We start from the raw sequence: 12,097 nt of genomic DNA on the forward strand, positions 1-12,097 counted from the left end.
CTCGAACCTGTGTCCCTTGCATTGGCAGGCAGATTCTTTTTCTTTTTGCGGTACGTGGGCCTCTCACTGTTGTGGCCTCTCCCGTTGCGAAGCACAGGCTCTGGACGCGCAGGCTCGGTGGCCATGGCTCACGGGCCCAGCCGCTCCGCGGCATGTGGGACCAGGGCACGAACCCGTGGCCCCTGTATGAGCAGGCGGACTCTCAACCACTGTGCCACCAGGGATGCCCCTCCATGACCTTCTGAGATATCATTCTGATCATTATCCCCACTGCACAGTGAGGAAATAAAGATCCTGAAAGGTAAAGGGACTTGCCCAAGGCCTCTCAGCTGTGCATCTGCATTCCAGAGACTCCATGAAGTTTCTCTGGACGAGGAGACACATTTTACTTTCCAAGGGGCTGGGGGAATACTTCTTATTGTTTGGATGGGGCTGCCAAGGGGCTGGGAGTGAGAGGGAGTTGAAGCCAGGGATGGTCCCAGGGCAGATTCAGGCTTTGGAGAAGGAGGTAAGAGGACCTGAGGACATCACCAGGGGTGGAAGAAGCCTGCATTGGTGGATCCAGCTGATCCCCCTGGGCTTGGGGAATGTGACAGGAGCCCAGCAGAGGCATGTCAGCAGCCTCCCACAGTCTGGCTTCCCCCAGAATCTGTTGGAGCAAAGAATTCCCGGTGGCTCCAGGGCTGGGAGGAGGAGTTTGCAGCAGGCCCCAGCTTGCAGGGGCAGAAAAAGCAGCTCCTGGGGCCAGCCTGAGAGGAGTGGTCTGGTGGTTCTGTGGCAGGCATGGTGGGAAGTGGGAGGGATGGGACCTGGGCAAGGATCCCATGCCCCCACTCACACTTAGTCCTCTGCCCAGCCCCACGCACTGAGACCCTCCACCCCAAAGAGAGTGGGAGCATCAGGCTTGGGGAAGGGGTGGTCAGGCAGAGAAAGGAACCACCGAGGGGAGAGCCCCCCAGTTGGAGAGGGGAGGCCAGTGCCCTGCTCCCTGGCAACCTCCAGTCTGAGGAAGAAGCACTAGTCCCGCTGGGTCAGCAGAACAGGACAGAAAAGGTGATCGCGGCCATAGGCTTCTAGGCCAAGGGGACTCCTGAGCAGAGAGGGGAAGGAATGATGCCCTCCAGGGAGCCTCATGACTGGGGTGGGATCATCTAGATGCCATGCTCCTGGCCTCACGATTTGGCCTGTATGTTATTTATCAGCTTGAAGTGCGGAGAGGGAGAGAACGGGGGCCACGAGCCGGAGTGGAAGTCCTCAGGCTGGCCAAAGGGCCTGACCCAAAATTCAACTGACTCTGAAAGGGCATGGTTCTGATGAAGCTCGGAGGAATATATTCCACATATATTCCACAGAAAGTAGAACCGTCCCTTGGAAATGAAGTAACCTCTCCATTTTGGGGCCAGAGAGACTGAAGGCCTGGCACTGCGCGGAGTTGAATCAGAAACCTTGGTGTTTGGAGGAAGCTTGAAGCCAACTCCTTTCCCTTCCTGGGCTGGCAGACACGTCTCCCAGGATGCCACTGGGGCTGAGTACCTTAGAGACATCAAACTATGGGGACTGAAAAGAGCTGCAGAAGGCACCCATTCTGGTGGGAGAAGCAAAGCCCTGTACTCTGGGAGCCTCCAGTCTGATGGGAGAGACAGGCTGTGCTTTACAATGCCCCAGACTGGAGTGAAAAGTGGTGGTGGATACACATCAACCCCTTATACACACACACACACACACACACACACACACAGAGGATTTAGGAAGAGAAATTATCTAAGCTTCAGAGGGGGTGTGTAACTTGCCCAAGGTTACACAGTAAGTAGGAACCAAAGCAGTGCTTTCCTCACCACCCTGTGACCCCTGAGATCCCTCCTCCTTGAGTTGCTGTCAGGGCAGGGGCGCAGAGGGTTCAGTGGAGCCCTCCGAGAGGACAGCCTTTGGGTTTCTGTGCCAGGGCTGGAATTTATGGCTACATCTGGGAGCCACAGGATGTGCCAGGAAGGGCTGGGACGGGAGCTCTTGCTGGAGCTCAGGAAAGGAAGCAGGCAGGGCTTCAGGGAACAAAGAAAATAAAGTTATAATCAAATTATCAGGTTCTTGGCCATTCAGTCTCTCTCCCCAACTGCTTACCAGGGAAATATTCTCAGAAAATAGGAGATGGATGGCCAGGAAAAGGGGGTGGGAACGAGAAGGGAGCGGGAGAAGCTCACACATAGGGAAGCCAGTCTGTGCATTTCTGGGGATGTTTCAGTCTATTTTCGCATGTGTTTAAGTCCCTGGGCATTTCCTCTTGGTTCATCCCTTTGTGTTGTGCTTCAGTCTGTGAATACATAACCTGGGAGTGTACCTCTCTGTATATGTCCATGTACAACCATGGAAGGTTTCCTGTACGCATGCTCACGTGTGTCTTGCATGCAGCTCTGCCCACTCCACGTATGCTGGTGTGTGTGTGCATGCACTTTGTTCTATGGCAATGTGTGTGCCCTTATGATGTCCCTGTGCCTGGGTCCTTGCATCTGCCTGTCTCTGTGCATTTGTCTGGGGCCTTTGTACTTTGAGGTTTGGGATAGAAGAAACTTTAATTCCCCCCCTTTTAACCAATCCGAGCTGGCCAGGAAAGGGGGAAGGGGAGGCATGAGGAGGCAGCCACTTTTCTCTCTAACTTTTTTCATCTTGGAAGGGGAGAGACAGCAGTTGCCCAGGGACTCGCTGATAGGATTTCTCCCTGGCTGTCCCAGGTCCAACAGCAATGCTACTCAGAGAAGGGGTGGGAGAAAGGGCTGGAGAGGGGAGACTAGAGCTGAAGGGCCCCTCCTCTTCACTCCTCCTTGGCATGGGAGAAGCCAGGAGACAGATGGGAGAGAAGGGAAGATATGAAAGAGAGATACTTTAGGGTCAGTGAATTTTTCTTTTCTATCCTTACTGTTAAAACATTACTCATCTCTTGGAACAGGGGATCCCAGGTGAAGGGGGACCTTCGACCCTTGAAAACCAGGTATTTGGGGAACAGGGTTCAGAGGAGTTTTTGCAGAGGCCTGAAGCCCATCCCCACACACTGGTCCCAGCCTCCTACCTTCCACCCCAGTCCCCTCTAGGCACCATACCCACCTCCACCTCCTCCCAGGACAAATGAGCCCTGGCAAGGAAAGAGTTATCCCAGGTGAATTAGGGGTGGGAAACACCTGCAAGATGCTTCTCTGAAGGAAGAGGCTTCAGTGGTCCCAAGGACAGAAAGCTGGGAGGAGATCTGCCACCACTACAATGGCAAGAGTTGAGGTTAGATGCCAGACAGAACTAAAAAGCTGATTATCAGATCAGGGGAGGAGAGAGAGTGGGTGTATCATCACCTCCTTGGAAGCAAGAAGTCAATGTATGTCTCCTCTGGCCCTTCCCCGCTCTACCCACATCCTTTATAAGTTCTGGGGAAGTCCTTGATCTCTAAGGCCTCATCTACACAGGCCTCAGCTACCCGGATAACATTCCATTGACTCTGGATACAGTCCCAGAGGCAAGTTCAGGCATCCAAACTCAAGTGAGGCTTGGAGCTGAGTAATCAGCTACTCGGGCTATGCAGACATTTTGTCGGGGGATCAGCCGGCTCCGCACCCCACCTTGCGGGGCAGATGTGTGGTGGGGGAGGGGCGGTCTGTCACTCGGTCTTCCCAGCCCCCTCCCACCACCGCAAGCTCCCTCTTCCCACCTGCAAGTAATTTGGCCAATGGGAGGGCAGTTCAGATGGCAGTGTGGAATCCCTCTAGATCTGTGTGTGATTGGTGGGGAGGGGGCTGACTCCTTCCCCCCAGACCCAGTGTGCCCTTCTCCTCTTCACAGCGGCAAATTACTTGTAATTATCTCGCATTGAAAGCCTTCAGGAGCTGCTCCCAAAATTGCTTTAATTGAATTAATTGAATCTCATTTTGTTGGGGGGAGAGATGGGGGACATGTCTTAAAATAGCACGTGGGGAGAGGGCAGGACAGCTCCCAGTCAGCTTTCCTGTGGCTAAGACCCGTGCAGGTGAGAGAGTGGGCTCCAGGCTCAGCTGCTTCTAGATCCCGGCGCTTTTGCATTTAGGTCCTCGCCTGTGTCCTGCTCTCAAAGGTGATGACCCGGGATGTGTGGAGTTCTCTAGTCTCCAGCCCCTTTTCTCCTCCTTGCCCTGAGGGGGCAGGTGGGCTGGAGGCAGGAGGTGAATGGATGGCCATGGCAGTATGAATTCAGCATCGCTGTGACCTCTCCTCTTCGATAATCACACAGCAACTATGAACACCACTTATTAAGTGCTTACTATGCTCCAGGTACCATGTCAAGCATGTTACAAGCACCATCTCATTTCATCATCACGACCGCACTGGGAAGCAGGTCCTATTAGTGTTCCCATCTTAGGGGGGAGAGAAAGGAGGCGGAGAGAGAGGTTAAGCAACTTTCCAAAAGTCACACAGCAGAGCAGGACTCTTTGGAGGCCAAAACCCCAGTTGTAAACCATTCAGTAGTGTCCCCCCTGTCTTACTGACCCAATTTTCCCAGAGGGGTGTCCTCACAGGAAGAAACCACAGCCTCCCTTTCTGCAGCTCCAGTGGTTTGTGGGAAGGGAATGGGGTACCTCTTCCACTGGGGTTCATTTCCATCAGCAGTCAGGAGCCCAGGGAAACTGGACCAGCTCCCAAGTGGACAAGGGTTCCTGTTTCCACTGAAAAGTGAGGATGGATGGGTGTAGGGAAGAGGGGGCACCGTCAGCTCAGCTGGCCGCTGGCTGGAAGAGTAATTACACTCCTTCTGCTACTTAAGTTTACAATCTGGGCTGTTGTTTTAACGATGCGACTCTTGTCGGGCTGTCCAATTAATCTCGCCTTTGGAGGTTTTCCGAGATGGAGCGGTAGATCTTATCTCAGGTCTGTGGAAAGAAGAGTGTGCAACCTGCCGTGGGAGGGAACAGCTGCCTTGAGGACCTGTGGCCTTCAGAGAAGACCCAGAGGAGGAATCTGGGGCTGGGGCTACCAAGACAGCCGGTGGAGATGGGGTGGGTGGCGAGGGGCAGGAGAAGGCATCGGTGGGGAGGAAGAGGAAGGCGTTTCTCTTCCTGGCATCCTCATTCCTCACTGCTCCTAGAGCTTGTCTTTGACCCACCCTGTGCCATTTGCCACCCCCAGGAGACCCCTCCATGTATATTTTGGGGAATGGGGGTGGCCGGTGACACATAACAGGGCCTAGGAGGGGCTGATTGCAGCCCTTTTGAGATGGGGGGCTCCCACTGACTCTCATAACCCCTCTCCCCTACATAAGACTCCAATTTGGGCTTCTATGTGGCCAGCCTGGGTTGGTGAGAAGTGCCTGGGTGGGCTTTCCAGTTTGCTTGGGAACAGGTTTAGGTAGTAAGAGGGAAGCTTGACTTGGGAGCTTCTAGTCTGGAACTGGAGGCCCCTCCCCCAAGGCCTCGGGCCAGGCTGAGCTGGATTCCCTGAATTATTTGCAGCCCCTGTCCTCAATCCCCCTGCTGCTGGGTGCCAGGTGCGCGTGCGTGCGTGCGTGCGTGCGTGTGTGTGTGTGTGTGTGTGTGTTGACTATGCCCTCACTGCCCTCTGTACTTCCCTTAGCCTGGCACTTCACACAAGTGGCTGGTCATTGTCTGGCCTCTGTTAGCCCACAGGGTCTGCCTAGGTCACCTTGATATCCCCAGGATCTAACACAGAGCAGCGGCTCTACAAATGTTCGTTGGATGGAGAAGTCCAGTTCCTTCTGGGGTTTTCCTTCTCCTCTCCCTCCTGCTCCCCCTTCCACTAGGTGAATTGGGGCCTTTCCACCCCAAGGAGCTCACTTCTCCCAGGGGAGGACTGGACTGGGTCAGTAGGTGTGGCCTCCCCCAAGGTGAGCAGGTGCTCTCCCTGGGCTGAAGGTGGGCACAGGGGGCTGTGAAGTGCCTGGCTCCCTCCAGAACTGGGCCAGGAGAGAATTTGCTGTGAGGATCACTCAGACTTTGATCGTTCCCTGTATTAGCATCTTCTGGTTTCACACTGGAGTGTCTGGAAATATGGATATTACTAGAACATTCCAGAGCTAGAACCGGATAGCCAGTTAGTGGTAGAGGAGGATCCAGTGCCTCTGGTTCAGTGCTGGAAGGGTCAGATGGGAGAGAAGAGAAAGCTGAGCAGAAGTCATGAGATGAACATACCTCACAGCCAAGGCCCAGGTTTCTGCACAGACTTTAATCTCTGGGTGCTTATGATATGGGGCTGGTAAGAGCTTGGGGGGCTGCTAGTCAGACTGGTTATAAATACGAGCAGTTCTATTCGACAGAGACAGCTGTGAGGAGCTAAACTGCTGGGCTCACCCCACCTATCTGGGGGCATCTCTACCTACACTTGTCCCCATTCTCCCCAAAGTGTTACCCTGCTGGCTTCCAGAGAGTGTGTGCATGTGGGTTTGTTTAGGTATTAGGAATAGGAACCAGACGCTTAATAATAAATACTCATTGAACCAGATGGGTAATTGGGTCCATTATCTACTCATAGTGGGTAGACATGGGGAAAAGGGGCTTTTTTAGGAAGAGGGTAAAAATTACCCATAGGTGCACAAAACTCTACTCCATCCCATCTACATCATAGGATGGTGAGTAGGTATATCAGTTATGGGGGGAAAAATCAGGAAAAATCAGTGGGTGGGTCTCGATGGCGGTCAACTTGGAGACTCTGGGTGTCCACTTCACTTCTGCTTTTACGCACCCATGGGTTGGGCAGGGCCCAAGGCACACAAAGAGAAAAAACACTCAGTGTTTGTTGCTGGTTGAACCCCAGGCTGTGGTGGGACTGCAGTCCTTTCGAGGAGGAGTGGCAAGACTAGGGGTCCTGGGAAGTCTGAACTCCAGCCAATGAGTCTCTCTCCAGAGCCTCTGACCAGCTGGAGGGAAGGTGTCCAGTCCTTGGTGGTGGTGGGGGGCAATGGCCAAGGCTGTCTGGGTTATGAGGCAAGGAGGAAAGGACTCCACCCCATCCTTTTTCTCCTCTACCTCCTCCTCCTCCTGAGAAAACCCATCTGGGTCTGGCTTCCTCCTGGCCCAGGAGGGGTGCAGGTGGGCTGGGTCCTGCCTGGGCGCTATAGGAGGGCTGGGAGCCTGACCTGCACTGCCCCAGATTCACATCATCTGAGGTGGAGCCAGGACATCAGGGGAGTGATGCTGATACCAGGCTCCGAAGTTGTTGCCATAGCCACTGGCGGGCAGGGCCCCTGCCTTGGGTAGATCCCAGGGGGATGGAAGGGGTGGGGAACAGGGAGACAGGGAGGGGGACCTCCCAGGGAAGTCCCCTTCCTGTCCCCCAGAGTTCTGCTTCAGGAGCTTCTTGTACTTGGAACGTTTGTTCTGAAACCAGATCTTTACCTATGGGGAGAAAAGGGGAAAGAATGGAAGGTCAGGAGGAGTGTGCCTGTGGAAGGGAGTGACGAAGGGAAAGGGACCCCGCGGGAGGGAGCCGTCCTGGGAGAAGAGCAGAAGTTGGGAACATCTGCTCCAGCCCTCCATAAGCTCCTGAAGGCCCTGAGTTCCTGCATCTGAGTTAGAATACAGTTCTCCCAGTCTGGGTACCCTCCTCTACCCCCTGAATCACCGCCCTACCTCCCCCGCACCCCCCGCACACACCTTTTAACACATTCCCCCAATTTCCTGGGGGCCAGCTAGAACTGTGAAAACAGGGCTTGGGGACTCATGAGTCGTTCACACCCGAGGGTGAGTTCCCAGAGAACACACTTGGGGAGGGTTAGCATGCAGGAAGGATGGGACTGGCCCCACCTGTGTCTGGGTGAGGCCAAGCTGCGCGGCCAGCTGGGCCCTCTCGGGCAGAGCCAGGTACTGCGTGTGCTGGAAACGCTGGTTCAGGTGCTGCAGCTGCAGACTCGAATAGATGGTCCTCGGCTTCCGGAGCTTCTTGGTCGAGGCCTGCGGGCGCCGCTCCGAGGGCTCCGGGGACAGCGGCGGCTTCTCCGAGTCTGGGGGGCGGCCCGAGACGATGTGTGCACGCATAGAGGGGCTGACGCGCCGTCTCACGGCTCATCTGCATCTCGTTTGCATTCCGGCCACGGGTTAGCAAAAACTCGGGCTTGGGGCTCGGCCCTTCTCTACCTTCCGCTCCACCCTCCTTTCAAACCCCACACGTCCACTGTGTGCCACGTGGGACTAGCCGCAGTTCTTGCCCTCAGGGAGCTCCCACTCTTAACGCTCATGTGTCCCTAAGGGGGACAGCGTCACTGGCCGGAGCGAGGGTCGGGGCGGCGCCCAGCGGCGGGATGACAGAGTTCAGCCGCGTGCGGTGGCGCCAGCTTGGGGCGGGGCGGGGAAGAAGGGCTGGGTCGAGGGCTGGGCTGAGGCCAGGAGAGCACGGGGGAAGGGCGTTCCGGACGGGGGGGAACTCAAAAGCATTGTTCGGAGACCCGAGACAGTGTCTGCGTGGCAGCCTCCCCGCTCCCGGAAGAGGGGTGGTCAGAGGGGCCCGGCAGAGTGGGCCTTGAACGCCAGGATGAGCACCCCTCCCAGCTTCAGAGTATGGAAAGTGCCCCAGGGTTTGCCATCACCTCCCCTATTGTAAGGGCCTCCCTCTCCTGAGGCACAGCCTCCAGAAAAGTGACCGTCTCTTCCATCCGCCAAGGCTGGCTGGCTAGAGTAGTGGCTTTCAGGGGCCCTAGAAGCCCGGTGGCGCAAGGCAGCCCCCTCCTCCGTCCGGCCGCACCCACGGAGGGGTTCCCGGCTAGCACGGAAGGTGACCGGGGTTCGGAGAGAGCGCAGCGCCGGCAGCGCAGGCCCTCTGGGTCGCTGCTGGATCGCGCTTGTGGTGCCGCCGCGGGAGATCTGGTCACCTCCTGCCTCCCGGCCCAGCCTCTCGAGGAATCTCGGTCTGGGAACAGCTCGGCCCCGGGATTGGGGTGGGCGAGGGGTTCCCCTCTTCCGATCCGGGAGGCCCCAACTACGCCACTCTACGGGGACATTGGGACCATTCGTGTAGAGAGCAGTGTTGGGGAGGACGGAGCGGCCGAAATGCCCGCGGGCTTAGGGTTCGTTGCATTCCTCGCAGGGCTGCCGGCCGACCTCAGTCGACAGAGCGCTGCGCCCGGGTGCCCAGAAGCAGCGGGGGTCCGACCGCGTCCCCCACCCCCTTCCTCCGGTCGGGCTCACCCCGCACTTCAGGTTCCACGCCCTCGACCGGCCACGGTGACCCTGTGCCTTCACCTCCCCCACATCCCTCAACCTTGGCCTCAGGCGCTGCGGGCTTCTCAGATCCACCCCCCTCGACCCCCGCCTCAGCCAATTCCCAGAAAAACCGTTGGGTTTCCGCTCCCGCCCGCGCCTGTCGGGCCTCCCCTGCTTAGACCCGTCTGCTCGCCGCCCCGGCGACCACTCGTGCCTCTCTGGCTGCGTGAAACAATTCGGACCGTGAGGCAGAGCTAGCGGGGAGCCTACCCCAGCTGCTAAGCTCTCAAAGCCCTCCGCGCCCTAACTCTGCCAGCAGACACCCCCCGACCCTTCCCAGTTCCTTTCCCGACAGCTGCTTTCTCCACAGCAGTTGCAGAAGTCACGACTGGATCTGCCCAGGTCTTGATTCAGGAACCCAAGGGCCTCCCTTGAACCATAGCGGCACCTGCCTGCTCATCGGGGTGGTGGCATGCAGCTCACTTGGAGCCAAACCTCTCCCTGAGGCTGGGGTGGACAAGAGTGGCGGCAAAAGGAAGACCCCCCAAGCCCTCTCTCACACCCCAATCATTTAATCTAGAGTGAGCCCAATGCCCCAGTTTCAGTAGGTAAATGCTATAATCTAATCTAAGGACATGTGTGGTTTTCGTTGGATCCGGGGAAACTTTGTAAAGAAAAGGAACCCTCCACTCTCTTGTCCTTAAACCAAGAAAAGGGAAGGCAAGAGTGTAGAAGACAGGATTGAAAATACCAACCCCAATTCCAAGAATTCTCTTAAGGACAAAGTTATCTTATTCCCACCCCACTAAACAGACACACACGCACACACAAATGTACCACATTAGCATATACTGAAGAGAAGAGGCCAAGGGATTCGTTTTTTAGAAACTAGATCATTTGTAGAAACACCCCCTCCCCAACTGCTCCTCTTCCAACCACAGACCCAGAAGCGGGAAAGAGGCAGCCCCAGTTCTAGCACAGAAGGCAGTTAACTTTTGGGGGCTTTGAGGAAGTTCCCTAAAATCCTCTTTTCTGGCTTCATGCAGTGAAAGCCAATTTGCAAGCGCCAAGCCTGGAAAACAGTCTGTGTCCTTGACCCATGCACACCCTTTCTTTGGACCTCAGTTTGCCCATCTCTACATTAAGAAGCTCCTAAATCTCTAGGGTCACTTCTGGCTCTGATGTTTATGAACTCATGTGTCTCAGCAGAGCAACAAGGGAAGGGAGGGAGACATCTTGGTCCTGGCTGAGTCCAGCTAAGTCACCCAGTGGATGTGCATCCTTAGAGGAAACTGTGCCAAGGACAATTGTGGGGTAATTAGGTGGGGACAGGGAGTGCAGGGGAACTGAGCTCTAAACCCAAGCCACTACAGATGGATGTATGTACTGTGTTGCATGGGTACAGCCTGTGCAAGGCCCAGGACCAGGAAGACAGGCCAGCTCCCTGGCTTCTTTGAGGCCTTCCAGTGAGCACTTTCTTAGGAGCTCAAAGTTGCTCCAGGCAATGTAACTGGGGCCTGACCTACCCCAAAGGCAAGGGGTGGAGATAACAGGAATGGCCAGTTCCTTTGGCTGGAAGGCTGAGATCTACTAGGAGAGACTGCCTGACCCACCTGTGGCTACATTCTTAGAACAATGGGTAGTAGGATTTAGCCCCAGATTCTACCAGGTCAGCTTTTGGTCTCGGTCTGGCACATTCGGGTGCCAGCTGGGGAGAGGGGGAGGGGCCCCGAATAAACCCCCACTTCTACTGCCCTCCAGCTGGGACCTGATTTCTACTTATCAGGCTGTGGCTTGAGCACTGCTTTCTGAGACAAGAACGCGGAGAGGGGCGACATGGAGGAGAGAAGGAGTGCATGATGGAGAGAATCCTAGGGAAGGGGCTAGGCACCTACACCCACATCTGGATTGTTTCAGTTTTCCGTTATAAGTAGGTACACAACCCCGCTGCTCCAAGGGGGTGGGGTAGGGAGTCCTGCCACCCGCCTTCACATAACTGCAAATCGAAACCAGGTCGGTCTTGAAAGGAGACCTAGATCAACTCGCCCCCGCCCCTCCCCCCTGTCTCCCGCCCCATCCCTTCGCCCTCCCCCCAACCCCAGATCCCGTGGAATCTGAGTAAGGTCTGAATCCCGCCAGCTGCGCCCAACCAGGCGAGGGCGAAGTTCAGGGGCTCACTGGAGCAGGATCCCGGAGGTGGGAAGAGCCGCTGCGGCCGTACTTACCTGGCTGCCGCTCTTGATGAGACTGCTGAGACGGCGCCGTGAGTAGCTGGCAGGGCAGGTAGGAGTCTCCGGGGGTCGCCGGCCCAGAGTAGGGATAGGGCAGGACGTGGCCATACGGCCCAGAATAGGGCAAATCGGAGGCGGTTGCGGTTGCGGGGGACTGGCCAAGCTGGTAGGCAGCCACTACCGATGGGACGGGGGCGATGTCCGGGAAGACGGCTTTGGAGGCGTCCGGGCCAGGGAGCGGGCAGGGCAAAGAGGTCATTGCGGCCGGGGCCGGGGCCGAAGGGCCTAGGCCATGGCCCCGCACGGAGTCCGCTCCCTCCGCCAACTCTCTCTTTTCGGAGCCTCGGGCGTTGGAGCCCCCAATCAGCCTCCCCCACACTTATCCTGGGGAAAGTGTCTCTCTGCGCCTCATCCAGCGGAGAGCGCGCGCCTGGGAAAGGGGTTCCGGGGGGTGCCCCCATGGCTTTTCCCCTCCCCCCTAAATCCATGCCCCCCCGCCCCCCCCCCCGCCCCCGGCTCGCTCTTGGCTTCGGTTCCCGGGACCCGACGGGGTCCCCGCCCACTTAAACGCCGCGGATTGGCTACCACACGCGGTGACCTCACGGAGGGCTGCAGCCGGGGCCCGCCCCTCCGGGGCAGCCCTGGGTAGGGAAATTCAGAACCGGGAGATGGGAGGAGAGCGGTGCGCACGGCCCAGGCCCAGCCATC

General features: G+C 56.9%; 1 protein-coding gene across 1 annotated transcript; it reads right to left on the minus strand.

Annotated features, from left to right (window-relative positions):
* Positions 1 to 406: 406 nt before the first annotated feature.
* On the minus strand, positions 407 to 11,883 carry DLX4 (distal-less homeobox 4). Its single transcript, XM_089901111.1, has 3 exons — positions 11,384 to 11,883; positions 7,767 to 7,963; positions 407 to 7,358 (listed from the first exon to the last, which is right to left on the minus strand). Exons 1-3 carry the CDS (start codon positions 11,646 to 11,648, stop codon positions 7,116 to 7,118), a joined length of 705 nt encoding a protein of 234 aa, XP_089757237.1. The 5' UTR covers positions 11,649 to 11,883; the 3' UTR covers positions 407 to 7,115.
* Between the last annotated feature and the right edge of the window lie 214 nt (positions 11,884 to 12,097).

The sequence above is a fragment of the Delphinapterus leucas genome, chromosome 19 (genome assembly GCF_059928025.1).
Source record: "Delphinapterus leucas isolate spDelLeu-1000000601 "Yukka" chromosome 19, BTC_Dleu_Yukka2, whole genome shotgun sequence".
Classification (NCBI taxonomy): Eukaryota; Metazoa; Chordata; class Mammalia; order Artiodactyla; family Monodontidae; genus Delphinapterus; species Delphinapterus leucas.

Excerpts from the sequence above, each read along its gene's own strand:
- DLX4 (XM_089901111.1), bottom strand. The coding sequence starts at position 11,648 with ATGACCTCTTTGCCCTGCCCGCTCCCTGGCCCGGACGCCTCCAAAGCC. Across the intron at positions 7,964-11,383 it reads TCATCAAGAGCGGCAGCCAG|ACTCGGAGAAGCCGCCGCTG; the intron begins GTAAGTACGGCC and ends GCCGCCCCCCAG. Across the intron at positions 7,359-7,766 it reads TTGGCCTCACCCAGACACAG|GTAAAGATCTGGTTTCAGAA; the intron begins GTGGGGCCAGTC and ends TTCTCCCCATAG.